We start from the raw sequence: 17,656 nt of genomic DNA, 5'->3' as shown, positions 1-17,656 counted from the left end.
ATTCTTGTTATCCTATTATATGTGTTTTCTATCCAATTCACCTCTACGTTGAGCTGAGGTAGCAATACCAAAATTCTTTTTCATCACTTAAGTATATATTCGAGTATTGCATATGTTGGTGGTAAAGTAAATATAATATTTTGAATATGCCATAATTAATAGAAAATTATTTCTAATGAAACATCTATTATATAATAGTAATATTTTACTATTTCTAGATTTACTATCTCTGCTTAAAATATTAATAAGCTATAAACCTATTTATAAAAGAACATAGATATACCATAACTAAAGAATTTTATACCTATCAAAAATATTTTAGAAGGGTAATAAATTATATTTCTATCAAATTCTAATTAAATTAAGTATTCCATAATATATTTGGTATTACTAAAATTCTCAAACGAACCACAACGTAACCGAACTGTCAGTCTTAGCAAGTCATAAATAACTTGGGAAAGTTATATAAAGCCTCTAGACACTGAAAGTGCATGAAAACGAAAAAATGACCGTTAGAGTCATTCAACATCCATTACTAAAAGGACTTTTGTAATACCCCAGAAAATTTTTCTTTGAAATTTTGAGCGTAAACGTACTGGGCTCTATCTTCTAGAATGAATTATAACTTTTTCGTGTGGAATGTCTTAGATTATCACCCAAAATTGCACAGAGTATCGAATAAGCTTTCCAACGATATATGGATCATCCAAAACGGACACCCGAGCGACGAGTTATGAACATTCCGATCGAACCGTGAATAGTAGTAAACAGTAAAACGTGCAGGAAAAAGTACTGAGGCCTGGCGTATTTTTTCTCCAAATTTAAATGATCATAAATCCTTTTACATAATGATCTGGGTTATATACTATATATCAATGGAAAGATCTGTGAGTCCTCTTTCCAATGAAATTGGTTTCATCCAATTTGTCTATCGGAGCAAAACGTTATGGTCGATCTACTTTAGCCTATCAAAAATGATTTTTTTAGTCAACTTCAAATGATCATAAATCCTAGTACACAATAATCTGGGTGAGATACTATATATCAATGGAAAGATATGAGAATCCTCTTTCTAATGAAATTTGTTTCATCCAATTTGAATATCGGAGTAAAACATTATGGTTGATCTACTTCGGACTATTAAAACAGTCCACCAAAGGACAGATTCAAGAATTATTTGATTTTTAAGGGTGTTTTGGTCATGCCCTCTCACCAAAAATCCATGCAAACTCTATATTAAAACCTATTAGAAGCATTATATGTTATATTTCATCAAATTTCCTCAAAAAGAAAACCCTAAGCTCCTACATCGAACTTCAAGAACCTTTAAATTTCACCATTAATTCTGCAAATTTATTCAAGATTCCAAGTTCCTAGTTCAAGAACTCCAAGAACCATCATTCAAAGGCACGATTAACATATCAAAAATGAGTATCGATCTAAAGTTCATCATTCAAGTATGTGGGGTTTTTCAACAAGAACTCTCTTTCGTTCTTGTGCCCAAAAGTAATTTTCTTTACAAAGGCATGATTTTTATTTGATTTTTACGAATTTGAAGCATGAAACCATATCTTATGATGATTATTATGAAATCTTGATGTTTATGATTTCTAAAGATGAATTTATATGTGTGGAGATATAAAGCATGAATCTTGAACGATATTTATCATGATTTTGATATTTGGGTCGTGAATCCCCATTGGAAATTGTGTTTTTTTAGAAAGTGTGTGTTATAAATACGTTGATATTGAATATTTGAGATATTTTGAATGATTTGACCTTTTCGTCTTAATGGAGTTGTTTTGAACTCGAATGTGAAAGAAATTCACAACGTGGTTGATTTTGATAGATGGAAAGCATGATGGCTCCCGATGTATATTTATATATTACTGAAATTATTTTGTTGTGGATTGTCTTTGAAATTATCTGAGCTAAGTCCAAGAGAAATCTTTAGCACTGAGTGGGAGGTATAAAGTGACCTTACTTCCCTAGAACTATGTGCCCCCGTAGGAGTGAGCCTAAGGCTGATTTATATCGGGATCACTAGTTTGTGTGAATTTGATATCGATAGTCCTACTCTGATGGCAAGGATAGGATGGCTCTCCCCAACGTGGGTTGGACGTTGGACTCCATGTGGCTCACATGATTTATGTCGGTTATAGGATCTCCCAATGTGTGTGTGTTTCCTTGTGTCTATGGTGAATGGTGAAGTGATTTAAAAGTGGAATTGTGAAAGTTATTCTTTCGAAAGATTTAAATGATATTTATATTATGAGAATTGATACTCTTGATGAACTGAAAGTGATTGACAAATTATATGATGACTCACATGTGTTATTGTACTTATTTCATTCTCTCATGATTATGATGATGGTGTTTATAAATATTTATGATGATGATATTTATAAAACTGCATACACCCCCATATACTCTATTTCCATGGTATTGACCCACATCTTCGGATGTGGGCTGCATTTTCTCAGAATGTAGGTTCAGGTGCTCAATTCCAGGTTCGACAGTGATTCTTTGGGCACACTGTTCTATATCCTCTGTCGTGGTGAGTCCCCATGTTCTGAGGATGTGATGTTTGATGTTGGTTTTACAGAATTATTTACATTTGATAACTGAGTATGAGTCAGTTGGGGCATGTCTCAATGGCTCGCTGGTTTTATTGATTTTCTTAGAGGCTTGTCAGACTAGTATAGATGTTGGGAGTTGACTAATAAGTCGTATTTTGTTATCTTTTTGAAATTCTTTTATTCTTGGATGATGATTACTCTGTTGATATTTGAGGGTTATTTGTGGAAACCATGTTGATTTGTGTTGAACTGAATGAAAATAGCTCAAAGGGTTAGCTTGGGGCTACTCGTAGCCTTAAGAACCGTGTGATGCTCCGGGACCTCGGGGCGTTACAAACTTGGTATTAGAGCCTAAGGTTTTAAGGTTTCCTAGGGAGTCTGACAAGCCACGTTAAGTAGAGTCTTGATCATCGGTGTGTAGCGCACCACATCTATGAAGGTTACAAGACGTTTTAGAAAAAAGTATGATTCTTTCTTTCAGATGTCTATCGTGATTAAAGTGTCTCTCTCTGCTATTGATTCATACTCTCCTCTTTTAGAAATATGACTCCACGTCGAGCGAAAAGAAATAATGATGGTCAGCAACCTCAACCCACTGACCCATTGAATAAAAACGTGTCTTATGTTGAATTTTGGGCAGCCTTTCAGGTGCTGGCCCAAGCTATTACTGAAAATGTTTAGGCCAACCCAGCCCCGGCTCCACAGTAGCAGAGAGGTGATTCATCTTCTACCAGGATCTGTGACTTCATGCAGATGAATCCGTCGGAATTCTATAGGTCCAAGTCTGATGAGGATCCACGGTTGTTTTTAGAGGAGGTGCGGAAGATTACTCAGGTGATGCATGTATCTGAGGAACATAGTGTGGAGTTGGGTACGTATAGGTTGAAAGACCTTGCTTATGACTGGGTTGGTTCTTAGAGAAAGGTAGAGATGAGGGAGTTGTCCCTACAACTTGGAAAGAGTTCCAGGATGCATTCCTGGATAATTTTTTCCCTTTGGAGATGAGGGAGGCTATGGTGGAAGAGTTTATGAACCTGCGACAGGGCTCTATGAATGTTAGGGTGTACTGTCTAAAGTTCAATCAGTTGGACAAGTATGATCCTGATTTAGTGGTTGATAATCGGGCTAGTATGATTAAGTTTGTGACTAAAGTGTCTAGTTATGTAATTAAGGAGTATAGGTCTACTATGCTGAATAGTGAGATGAATCTTTCTAGACTGATGACTCATGCCCAACAGATTGAGGTAGACAAGATTAAGGAGAGAGATAAAATGAGTAGGAATAAGAGAGCTAGGTCTGAGCAGCACGTACATGATCAGACTAGATCGCAGGGAGAGAGTCGCCCTCAGTATCAGGATCGTTCGTCTATGCCAGCACCATCATCTGCTAGTGCTCCCATGCCTAGAGGTAGGCAGGAGCAAGGTAGCAGGTCATATGCATCCAGGTCCCAGTACAGTGCTGGCAGTAAGCCAAATCATTCCCTGTGTCCTAAGTGTGGTAGGGCTCATTCGGGTGAGTGTTGGGGTGAGAAGAAGGGTTATTTCCGGTGTGGTGACATGGGTCACAGAGTTAGAGATTATCCACAGAATGGACAAGGGCGTCGTGACTATCGCCCTCAGACCCAGAATCATACTTTTAATGCTCAAGTTCCAGCGACTCGCCCAGCCCCAGCTCAGGGCGGCTCTTCTAGCAATGCTGGCGGGCAGCGCCAGAATAGATTCTATGCTTTACCATCCCGCCAGGAACAAGAGGACTCTCCCGATGTTGTTACTGGTATGATTCGTATATTTCAATTTGATGTGTATGCTTTGTTGGATCCTGGATCCAGTTTCTCATATGTTACACCTTTGATTGTTGTGAATTTTAAAATAAGTCCTGAGATTATTCCTGAGCCTATCCTAGTTTCTACCCCAGTGGGTGATTCGATTGTTGCCCAGAAAGTGTATAAAGAGTGTCCTGTTACCGTTCTTCATTGAGTCTTGTTGGCTGATTTGATTGAGTTAGACATGGTAGATTTTGATGTGATTCTGGGTATGGACTGGCTATATTCTTCTTATGCCTCTATTGATTGTCGGACCTGAGTGGCTAAGTTTCAGTTCTCGGGTGCATCCTTGTTTGAGTGCTTTGGGAATTCTGTGTCACCCAAGAGTCATTTTATCTCTTACCTCAAAGCTAGAAATCTTATTTTCAAGGGGTGTATTTACCATTTGGTTAGAATCAAAGACACTAAGTCTGAGACTCCAACTCTCCAGTCTGTTAATGTCGTCAATGAGTTTTCTGATATCTTTCTAGATGATCTCCCAGGGATATTGTTCTACACTAAGTCTAATGTTAGTTTCACGGAATTGATTACATTTGATAACTGAGTATGAATCAGTTGGGGCATGTCTCAATGGCTCGCTGGTTTTATTGATTTTCTTAGAGGCTTGTCAGACTAGAATAGATGTTGGGAGTTGACTAATAAGTCGTATTTTGTTATCTTTCTGAAATTCTTTTATTCTTGGATAATGATTACTCTGTTGATATTTGAGGGTTATTTATGAAAACCCTGTTGATTCGTGTTGAACTGAATAAAAATGGCTCAAAGGATTAGCTTGGGGCTACTCATAGCCTCAAGCACTGTGTGGTGCTCCGGAACCCATTTTCGAGGCATTACAACTTTCGTCCGCAAAAGTAAGGAATAAGAAAATATCTAAAGGCTCAAACAGGTAGAGATGTTGGGCCGGCATATCACACTCAATCTCTCAGGTAGCCTTCTCCACCAGATGATGATGTCACTGAACCTTAACTACTGTAATGTCACTGGAGCACAACTGTCTAACATCTCTAGATAAAATGGACACAGGCTCCTCCACAAACGCCAAACTCTCGTCCAACTGAATCGAGTCCTACTGAAGCACATGTGACTCATCTAGATTATATTTTCATAACATAAATACATGAAACACTAGCTGGCTAGAACAGACCCATATCAATAGGCTCCTTTAGATATCGCAATATATGCTCACCTCTATTTCAATGTCTATATGAAAGAAAATTATACCTAACTAGCAAATTAACAGAATGGACTATATGAAGACTTGCGATATTAGTAAAATACATAAGTGTATCAATAGCATTGAGATATAGTACTTCAGGACAAAAAATCTTTTCACCCTCTTCTAGAGGTCAGAATGAATCTTTACTCACTTCAAGTGATCGAACAATCATTCGAGTATTTAATGAATGTCCTTTGTCCATGTAAAATTGTTTCATAACATTCTCAGTATAGGAATATTGGTGGATGAAGATCCCGTCTGCTAAATGTTCAATTTGCAGACTATGACAAAGCTTTGTCTTTTCAAGATCTTTCATTTTGAATTCTTTCTTTAGATATTCAATTGCCTTTTTGAACCTCTTCTGGAGTTTCAATAAGATTTATGTCATCCATATAAACGATGATTATAACAAATATTGATGTCGTTTTCTTAATGAAAATATAAGGGCAAATGACATCATTTATGTAACCTATGTTTATCAAGTACTCACTAAGGCGATTATACCGCATACGCCCTGATTATTTTAAATCGTATGATGATCTTTATAATTTGATTAAATATAATTCTTGATACTTTGAACTATATGCTCCAGGCATCTTTAATCCTTCTGGGATTCTCATCTAAATTTCATTATAAAGTGAACCATTCAATATTAAATACATGACATCTTCTAGTGTCAGGACTGCAGGCCAAATAAACCCTATACTTACTAAGAAGCATATTTCACTTGATATTATTTCTATGCCAGCATGCTTAAATAAACGTAGAATTCAGATCCTTATAATATTATACAATATTTCATGCTATTGTACTAAAGATATCGTCGATGAAATATCATTTGTATTGGTTCACATTACGACATAACTTATTGAGAAGTCATCACATTATTATTTTTAGGTACTTGAACCTCTTCTGGAGGTTTCACGAAATGTTATATCGTCGCTCTTCAAGAGCATATTGCCTCTTTATTATGACCATTTGCTCCTTTTTTTTTCAAGGATTATTTTATTTGGAACCGATTGATCTACCATGCTTCATGCATGCTATGGACCCTGCCCTTCAGGGACACATAGTAGGAGCATCTGCAACTAAATATAAAATCAAGTTTAGATCAGCAAATGCTTCTTGCATTTGAGTAGAATTATCTTTTCAATGACGATCGTACTAACGATAATTCTCAATATATTTCTTAGTTTCTTATTATCTCCCCCTCATGTTAGAAAAACTAACATATACTCCAATCTACTTTGAAGAATCCATCTTTGTGAATCATTGTATATCTATTAATTACATACCGCACATCAGAAAGCTATTAGATGGAAAATATATTGTTCCTGGCCCTGAACCAATTAAGAGGGAAGGATTGATCATAATTTATTAGTCTAATACAAACAAGTGCTATTGTATGCAATATATATTTCAGACCAATACTTTTTATCTTTGTTTTCATAAGCAATGGTTTAGCTATTTATATGAGGCATTCAATGCTAAACCAACTTGAATATAACCAGCATTATCGAGATCAATTTTCTTGATTACGTTATCTAAAATTTATGCTATTGACTCAATTTAATTGAGAAGGTAATTTATGAATGTCAATCTGCACATTGACAATAAACGTACATGTGACCATCTTTTGGATGCATCATATCAAATAACGTATGAATGGGCCCTTATCCACCTTTTACATTTTTTAGAATTTAGAGAATTCAGTCCCACCATTAGCTGGTTCAATTAACTTATCATGAGAACAAGTAATAGTTTTTGAAGAATCTTCTAGTTTTTGAAGAATCATTATATGTCTAAAACTCAGTATTCTCATCTTCAGGATGACAAAATCATTCACGCAAAAAATAGAACTAGTAAACTTCAAATTTATCATGACATGAGTTATTTACTAGAGTAAAAGGTCTACTACTACAGAGTAGTTTGCAAGATTTTACTATTGCACAATCATACTACTTCGGGAGTAAATATTAGATTTACTACTTCGGGAGTAAATATCAGAATAATTCTTTCTTCTTCTTCTTCTAAATGTGGGTTTCACAATCAAGTGCACATTTATACACCTTGCTAAATATCACATTCACCTCAGGAAATGGATCTGTAATTGTAACAGTTATAAAAAATTCTCATTCCTTGAGAATAAAGGATAATTAACAATTTTTCAAAAGTTTTCATTCTTCGAGAATGAAATATAATTATTACAACGTGCCTTAAGCATATCAAACTATGATACCTTAGGACTTCTATCAAGACTTTTCTACTTCAGAAGCAAATCGAGTTATACATATAGCTGTAGAGAACTTTCTCTATCATATCTTTAATTTCAGATTTACTTCTTCAGGAGTAAATTTCTAATTTTCTACTTCAGGAGTATCCACATATTCTTCAAGATGAAAATATAAATAAAGTAAACATTATAGTATTACTAGCACATAACGTATTGTACAAACTTTATCAATTTACAAAATTAGTGAGCTACTATTAACAGAAATATAAACTAATACAAATAAATAGAAAAGTAAAACAATCAGATTATTTCATATTCATCATCTACAGAATGATTAACATATCCTTCGGGGATTGTAAAGAAATCTGAGGCATCTAAATTCATAGGCTTAACATTATCTTCAGAGATAAAGTTTGTCTCAACGTCATTATCTATTTTCTTAAGGGATGCCTGATAGAATTTTACCAGATGCTTTGGCGTATGACAGGTATGCGACCAGTTCTCCTTTCTTCCACATCGATAACATTTACTTTCAGAGTTCGTTCTTGGTGATGCTTTAGGAGCTTCCCTTTTCTTTTAGCACTGTTGGTGCTGAGAGTTATTGTTTATTGCAAGTGGATTACCCTGATTAAAATATCTACCTTTTCTACGACCATGACCATCACCACAACCATGACTGGGGCTAGGGTTTCTTTCATGCCTAGTTTGGTGAAAATATGGAACATTCACTTCAGTAAATGGAGCAGTACCAGGAGGTCGACTTTTATGATTTCTCATTAAAAGCTCATTATGTTGTTCAGCAACAAGAAGATGAGCAATCAATTCTGAATACTTTTTAAATCCCATTTCTTGATACTGCTGCTACAAGAGCATACTCGAGGCTAGAAAAGTAGAGAATGTTTTCTCTAATATGTCATGATCAGTTATATTTTTTTTGCATAAATTCAATAGCAATTTAATTCTAAATATCGTAGAATTATAATCAGTTATATTTTAAAGTCCTGTAACCTCAAATGAGTCCACTCATAATGTGCCTGTGGAAAAACGACCATCTTCAGGTGGTCTTATCTTTCTTTTTAAATTATTCCACAATATAAGTGGATCCTTAATTGTGAGTTATTCCATTTTCAGACCTTTTTCAAGATGATGATGGATAAATATCATGGCCTTAGCCCTGTCTTGATTTTATGTCTGATTTTCGTTTTTCATGATATCTTTCAGACCCATCGCATCTAAATATATTTCGGCATCCAATGCCCAGGACATGTAAGTTTTGCTTGGTAAATCTAAGGCAACAAATTTGCGTTTGGATATATTGGATATTATTTAAGTAAAATAAATACTTACCTTTATTATCTGTATTTGCTCGAAATAGTAGAAATTCGTGCTGATAATTATATATTAAAACAAAATAGCAAGGAGTAATACGTGGAAGAATAGTGCAAAATATTTTCTATTTCTTTCATTGATTATGGCGCTATATATATAGCCAAAGACAAAAATAGAAAGCATAAAATAATGGAAGGGATGTAGTGTGACTAGACCCTTTTTGTCTATCACAATATATGGCACATGTCCTTCCAAAAGGACACATGGCATCCAACTTAACAACACTTAGAGAATATTTTGCTCTATAACAAACATGAATTGTGGTTTCAATGACATCATGATCAATAGTTTTCCTAATTAACTAGAGTATCCTTTGCTCAATGTTCGACTTTTTTTACTTGATTTGAGAAAATTATTGTACCCGAATGGTGACTTTTATGAAGCATACTAATATAGGCATCAACATTATTTTCATGGGACATATTCTACAAGAAATAGGTGGAAGTAGAAATTCTAAAATTCTAACCAAGAGTTTGCATATTTGCATGAACAAATCAAGAGTTTGAAATTCTAATCCCTACCACTAAATACTAATGTAAAAATTCGGAAAAATTAAGTGGAGTAATAAATATCAAATCATAATTATATTAGGTGTAGTTAATGATTAAAATAATTATTATTTGGAGCTAAGGTTTAGATTAAATAGGAAGATATACATTTTTTTTGTATATGTATATTTCGGAGTTCATATACAAATCTCTATTTTCGACGCTCATATACTTTTGTATTTGTATATAAAGAGAATTTTGGAGCTCATATACAAATCTCTTAAGATTTGTATTTGCATACAACGTGAATATCAAGGTTTATATACAAATTTCTAAAGTGAATTTTTATTTGTATATACAATCTTTAATTTGCATATTTAGCTATTAAAATATAGTTACGTTCTATAATTAGGCAACTATTACCTATGGTGCCTCACATACCTGCCAAACAATCTAACAAAAGATATACAAATGTAGGAAAATCACAATACAAACTAATCGAACAAAAAAGTGTTACACGAAACACAATAGAATGAACATAACTGAAATAAAGTAATGCAATAATCGACACACAGAACATTCGTGAAAACTGAAATCATAAAGATCAAAAAACAACAAGCATAGTACTAACAATACTAAAAAAGACGAGACGTTATGAATGACCATCAAACCCATCGCAAAGGGAAGCAAAGGAATGTTTAGCTAGCTACTACTAACCTTCTGCCCTAATGTGCAACCTCCAAATTCTCCTATCTAAGGTTTTGTCCTCGGTAAGATCAAGATGAACTAGGTCATGTCTAATTAGTTCCCCCAATACTTCTTCAGTCTTTCTTTATCACTCCTGACTCCAGCTATTACAAACTGCTCATACCTCCTCACTGGAACATCTACACTCCTCTTCCTTACATATCCAAATCATCGTAGTCCTCTTTCCTCATCTTGTACACTACGTATGTCACTCCTACCTTTCCCTGTATCTCCTTATTCTTAACTTATCTCTCCTACGATAACTGCACATTCACCTCAACATCCTCATCTCAACAATTTTCATCTCCTGAACATGAGATTTTTTAACAGACCAACACTTAAATCTTAATTCGTCACATTAAGTCTTAATTTGTCACATATAACATAGTCGCTGGTCTAACGACCACTACCACCACTAATGTAAACAGTAATTCAAATTTTTTATATTTAAAAAAATATTTATAAAAAAATTAATTTTCTTAAAAATATGAAAAATGACTTTCATAGTAAAAGGAAAAAAAATAAGTTTCATAAATAATATTTTTATTAATTTTCCCTATTCCATCCCAATCTACCTCTACCCTCCACCCACCCTCAGTCCCAACACATAGGGTCATTTGGTAGGAGGTATAAGATGGGATATTCTATGGATAAGTTTAAGATATTCTATGGATAAAATTTATATCATGTTTAGATGATGGTATAAATTTATTTCACGACTAATTTATACATGTTGGACAATAAAATTTTTGAGACCGAAAATAAATAATTCGAGACAAGAAAATATTGCAACAATCGTTTTATTGATTTCAATGTGAGTGTTACAATCTCTATGAATCCTCTGATTCACCTTTTCAAATATAAATTCATCGGCTTAAAGCTTGATCTTGAATTTAAACTTGATTTCTTGATTTGAGGGACTTGATCTTGACTTGTGCTTGAATTCAAGGGCTTTTGAGCTTGTTCTTGAATACTACAGTCTTGATCTTGAATCTTGATGAACTTAATTTGAATGCTTGAGTTTTTTAGAGAAATTGCGGTGTTTGATCCACGAGCTATCTTTTGCTACTTGTCAGAGTTCTGGGGTGGCGGTCTTTTTTCTGAATTATGAGACCCCTATTTATAGTTGTAGGAAAAGAAGAGTCATGATGAATATACACTTCCTTTGACCAATTAGATTTAAGTGATATGACGCCTTTTTATGGGCTTTTATTTCATGGGTCTGCTCCATCATTTTGACATGTGGCACGGTCCTATTGGCTCCTTCACTTGACTTGGCATGCCACGTCATTTGACATATGGTGCTTACTTAGGCCTCTAGAATATGACAATATCTTGGGCTTAATAAAGTGGACTCATCATTTGTAGCCCAAATTAATGGACTAATCCAATAAATATTGGGTCTTATTTAAATCCCTACACATTTGGACTTAAATAATTAATTCAATTATATTAATTCGCAATATTTATTTGGGACTAATATATTTTGAGTTTAATATAATCCAAATTGTATACGGATTTAAATTTAATAAAATTGCATCACCCACAAATGCCCCCTATTTTAAAACTTGTTGAGATCTTGTGGAGACTAGGCTCGAAGTATAAACTTGATATTTTTAATTACACAAATTTATGTGCAAATAAAATTATGACAGACCATAAAATAAACATGTGGGGCATACACAATCCTTTGCCATAAATATAATATATATATATATATATATATATATATATATATATATACTGTATAAATTAATAATTCTAAATTCAAAAGTGAATGAATTTTGTTTCACTTATTGTGCAGCCCCTTTCTGTTTTGGCTTTTACGTGGTCCCCATGGCATTTTCCTTTAATCAAAGTAATCTAATAGGATGATCCAATTTGGTTGTGTTTTGGATTAATAGAACAGCCGCCTTAAAAATTCTTCTCTTCCAATTTTTTGTTGGCTTGTAACTCTATCACCGCCACACTAACTCTATAAATACCCATAATCATGGTATTATTTTTTTTTCTTGTACCTGCACGAATCGGCACAATATCAATAGCAGCTTGTGGCCGATTTGAATCAACCAAGGTATTTCTTTTCCCTTCGTGTTATCTTATTCTCTTTATTTTGCTCCCCCTTTTTTTAGTTGAAACAAGCAGCAATATGCAACAATTGGTCGGCTTAAGATGGAAAGAGTTTAATTTTATCTCTATCACCTTAACACCGAAAGATTTTGCTTGAAAATGGTATGATTTTCTTTAAGTATGGGCCCTTTCACCGATGCATTTATGCGATGATCTGCCCAAATATAGGGCCTTTACTAACACTTTTATGCAATGGTATTCTCTAAGCATAGGCCCTTTATAATGGTTAGTTTAAGGTTCGAGGGTTTAACCTTACCTCCATCACCTTAAGACCTAACAATTTCGACTTCAAGTATACGTGACTGTATTTCACCAAAGCCAAAACATAGAAGACTCTCTCTCCCTTTTTTTTTCAATTCTTTTGCATTTTTGCAAGTATTATTTTTTTTTCGAACCTTGATTCTATGTTTGACCAAAATTCTTTTGTTCATGCAGCTTGCAGATATGATTCACCTTAGAGACTACACATCTTTATCTTCTAACAACAAGTATCTTCTAATTGAGGTTGATGATGGTATGGTTTTAATTAGGTTATTGACTGAAACTCCAATAGCAGGCAGGTAAGTAGATCCGTGGTCCCCTTTGCAAAATTCTCTCCACATGTCGGATTGGACTTCGGAATATGACATTGGTGCTAATTGATCGGTAAAAGTATGGCTTCTTTGGACTCCCAACAATGTCAATTGAATATTGCAAGCACCCTTCCTTGCTTAGGACGTCAGGTACTCAAAGGAGAAGTATGTTGGGGGACACTATAGAGATAACGGGTGAATATTGTCATACTCAAGGATATTGGGAATGGACCGAGGACATATTGGCTTGAAGTGCACAATCCTTGAAGGCAGCCAAAATATATGATGTTGTTTATGCATCATTGTTTACATATGATCGAAACTCGAACATATTACAGGCATTCTTTGAGGTTTGGTGTCCAACTACCAACACATTGCTTACTTCTGTTGGAGAGAAATCCATATCCCTTTGGGATTTATGCAAAATTGGAGGTCTGCCTATCGGAGTCCTTCCTTATGAAGAAGTAGTGCCCAAAGCAAAGGAGCTTACAGGTGTTGATGAAAAGAATGAGAGATTTATCCCTCATTCTTGTGAATTCTTATTTGTAGCTTTCCAACATCTTCAAGAAAAAGAGGCTTCTAATCCGAAAGTTCCTCTATGAAAGTGGATAAAGTTTTGGTGCAAAAGGGTATTAAGATATGAGTCAGCTCCACCGAGAAAGAAGAAAAAATCTGATCGCTTGAAGTCAACCCATAACCCAACTGGGACTATTCAGAATATAGCAAAGTGGTCAAGCGCAGATGATGCCATATTTTCTACACTTGGCATGAAGTATGAACATAGGACTGATACATATTTGGCAGCGTTCATATTATGTTGGTTGTGTACTTTTATATTTCCCTCTAAAGATGGATATTTTATTCGCTCGGGAACTTTTAGAGTAGAAGCCATGATGGTGGATAAGCAAACTTTCAGTCTTGCAGTTCCAGTCCTATCAAGCATTTAATAATGGTCTCAACAGGGTCTATAATCTTTGCAGCTTGAGCAACTCAGAGTATCCTTTCCTATCCATTATGTGCATGCTTGGCTTGCTTACTATTTTAAGACACATTTTCCACTTTCTAATGGACCATCTATTCCATTGATGAAGGTATATTCTGGAGAAGGCGGGGCAAAGTACTTTGATCGACAGCTTTCCAGAAAGTGCATCCATCAAGGGGACACTGCTATTAGGAATTCAACTATGCCAATCAAGTCCAGTCCTTGTTATTTTGTGGATGATGATAAGGATGAAGAGTCAGAGATAAGCTACTTCATGAGCCTCCATTTTAACTTACTCTCTTTTAGATATGGAGGTTCATTCATACTTGAGCCATACAGTCCGCACCGATTTAGCCGTCAATTTGGGTTTTACCAAGGCCTTCCTGGAATCTTGGAAAATGAAATTTGTAGTGCTTCATTAGATGAAGGCCTTAAATTTCATCTAATTTGTGTATTTCATTGTTCTATGTCAAAATCAACTTTCCCTAAAGCCACACCTAATGCGCAATGACATTCATCCACTCCGTATAAATCTTGGTGGGAAAAAGTTCATGGATACTTTCTTAAAGTTAACTTGCAATCTTTGGTGAACGCCATAGGTCCTATTGTCAACACTTCCCAAGAACATGGTGAGAAGGTCCCAGTTATGGTTAAGGCTCCTGTTTTGAAACCTAAGGTAGTCATTCCATTCAAGTCTACGGGACCTCTACATGCAGAAACTCAAAAAGAGGAGTCATCTGTCCTGACTCAACAGGCTTTCAATAAACAACCACCTCAAGACGAGAGCAAGAGTAGTCATGGAGATCGTTGCTGGAAGAAGGTAAAACCATCCTTGGCAAAGAAAGATGATTCTAACACCCATATGGAGATTCTTGCTAGTTCATCGAAGACTCCGCCAGCTATCGAGATGGTAATGGAAACTCTTTTACCATTTCACAGTATATGCATTGCCTTTATATACCCCTCATATTATGTTTTTCTTTGTAGGCGCGGCCAGACAATGTCCAAATTTTGGAAGATCCTCATCAAAGTAATCCACAAGATAGTAGCGAGGCTGTAGTAGGTCCAGACTCAAGGGAGTTACTTTTGTCATCCAAAGAGGTTACTTCTAAATCTTGCGGTAAAGTCAAAGCAAATGTGGAGTCAAACTTTTCCCGACAACCAGCAGTAACCATGTCTATTTTTTATGGCAAGAAGTTCATTTCAGAGCTTAAAAAAAAATTATCATGAAGGCTTGGGCTAGTATCCGTACTAAACTTGTAGGCCTTACTCCAAATCGGGCTTCTTATATCCAAAATGACGTTGAAGTCATAATCAATGACATGAGTGGAAATGGGGGAAGATATTTCCCCCTTGCAGGATTTATTGGGGTCTTTCTTTGGGATGGCAGCTTCCTATGACCAAGCATGATCTATTTTTGTTGATAAGACCACGAAAATTAAGGAGCCAAAGCCATATTTAAAAGCCAAAGAGCATTTTAAATCTGAAGAAGTTTTTGCAGCCTGCAAATCTCTTGAGAAGGAGAGAAAGAAGGTGAAGAATTTGAAAGCTCGACGAGATGCTGCCAAGCAAGAAGCTGCATAGATGGAATCCAAAGTTTTAGTTGTTTAAGAAGAGTTTTTCAAGTGTTCTGATGTCTCCCTTGCAACAACAAAAGACTCAAAGTTTGTGGAGAAAAAGAAGCAAGTCTTAGACGCTACTTTACAAGATTTAGTCAATTATAAGTTATACTTATATTAGCCTTAGGATATGTCTTCCTTCCAACCTTCTTGTTATTTTATTTTATGCTTTTTACTGAGTAGTCAGATCTATTAGTCATAATGAAAACTCTTTTTTTATATATTTCACATTTATTTTAATATTTCCTTTGAATTCTAACCCCAAGAATTGCTTGCTTATTTTGATGCATTGATGTCGTCATATTAAGCTCTGGCTTTTCTCTTCCAAAATTGTTGCTCATTGGCTTCGCGTCTTTGTCTCAAAACCCAGTTGGACTTACAACTTCAATTTGAAAGCCTTAAGAATTAAAGCTTTTAACTTCATACGTGTGGTAGATCTATGCCTCAACTTTAAGCTTTGGGTATTCCAAATCCTATCGAAAGAGCTTCCTTTTCTTTTGATGGGTTGCCCCTATTGAGACACAAGTATTTTACGTAATTTCAACACTAATTGAGATGTATACAGACTTTAATTTCATTACGACAGATCAAATAGGGACATGCATTTTTTTGACACTCAAGTAACTGAACTCAGAATGAAATTTCAAGCGCCTACTTACCTCAGTAAAGAGGATCAAGTCACAACGTAGTTCTGGGTGAGTGTTTTTTTTTGTCCTAAGTTTTGGCTAGGACACCTCTTTCGAGGTTTTCAACCTAGGGGACATTTTTTTTCACCGTTCACAGTTTATACTCTTGCGGGCCAAGAGTAGACATGCTGTTTATACTCGTGCCTTAAGGAGTGTACATGCAGTTTATACTTGTGCCTTAAGGAGTGTTATCTTCCTTCAAGGATATTACATTTTAAAGGATTTGGAATTGATGGGGCCAATCCTCACGCCATCTGCATCGACAAGCTTGTAAGCTCCGTTTGAATATGCCTCTTGTATGACATATGGCCCATCCTACTTTTGGGTGAATTTTCCCCCAGACTTATGAGAAGTGATAATGGGCCTTCTTACTACAAGAACTTGATCTCCAACTTGGAAGCACCTCAACCAAACTCTTTTATTGAAAGAACGAGATAAACGGGCTTGGTAAAATTTAAGATTTTGTTGAGCCTCCAGCCTCTTCTCATCAAGAGCTTCTAACTCCGCAAGACGCAACTTAATACTTTCTTCATCAGTGAGCCCTTCTTGAATAGCCTGTCTCAAAAAAGGTATTTGTCACTCAAGTGGTAGGACTACTTTGACTCCAAAAGCAAGTGAGTATGGGGTTGTTTGCATCGGTGTACGGTAAATTGTCCTATACACCTACAAAGCTTCTTTCATTCGCTTATGCCAATATTGTTTGGATTTGGAGACAACTTTCTTCAATAAGTTGCACAAAGTTTTATTAAAGTATTCAGCTAGACCGTTGGCGGTAGCATGGTACATAGAAGACTTGCACTGCTTGAAGCCAAAGAGATCACAAATCTTATTCATCAGTTTGTTATCAAACAGCTTTCCATTGTCAGTTATTATTTATTGAGGAATTCCAAAGTGGTAGATGATGTTTACTCGGATAAAGTTTGCAATATTTTCCTTCTTTACTTCTTTGAGAGCGACAACTTTGGCCCATTTTGAGAAGTAATCTGTTGCGGCCAAGATGTATAAGTGTCCACCAGATGATTTTGATAGTGGACCAAAAACACCGATTCCCCAAGCATTGAATGGCCAAGATGCTACAGTTGGGTGTAGTACCTCTGGAGGTTGATGAATGAAATTCTCATAGAATTGACAAGATTTGCATCTTCTAGCATAGTCCAAGCAATCTTTCACCATCGTTGTCCAATATATCCCAT

At 35.4% G+C, this 17,656-nt stretch overlaps 1 protein-coding gene across 2 annotated transcripts; it reads left to right on the top strand.

The window, feature by feature from the left end:
* The first annotated feature begins 12,382 nt into the window (after positions 1 to 12,382).
* On the top strand, positions 12,383 to 15,965 carry LOC124891533. 2 transcript variants are annotated; one of them, XM_047403257.1, is made up of 3 exons: positions 12,383 to 12,548; positions 13,040 to 15,068; positions 15,146 to 15,965. In XM_047403257.1, the coding sequence occupies exons 2-3, from the start codon at positions 14,805 to 14,807 to the stop codon at positions 15,386 to 15,388; spliced, it is 507 nt and encodes a 168-aa protein (XP_047259213.1). In that variant the 5' UTR covers positions 12,383 to 12,548; positions 13,040 to 14,804; the 3' UTR covers positions 15,389 to 15,965. The 2 variants fall into 2 exon arrangements, with proteins under 2 accessions (XP_047259213.1, XP_047259220.1); XM_047403264.1 differs by having other exon boundaries at positions 12,383 to 15,068.
* Positions 15,966 to 17,656: the final 1,691 nt, after the last annotated feature.

This window comes from Capsicum annuum, chromosome 1, assembly GCF_002878395.1.
Source record: "Capsicum annuum cultivar UCD-10X-F1 chromosome 1, UCD10Xv1.1, whole genome shotgun sequence".
Taxonomy (NCBI): domain Eukaryota; kingdom Viridiplantae; phylum Streptophyta; class Magnoliopsida; order Solanales; family Solanaceae; genus Capsicum; species Capsicum annuum.
This window is presented reverse-complemented; position numbering and strand designations above follow the sequence as displayed.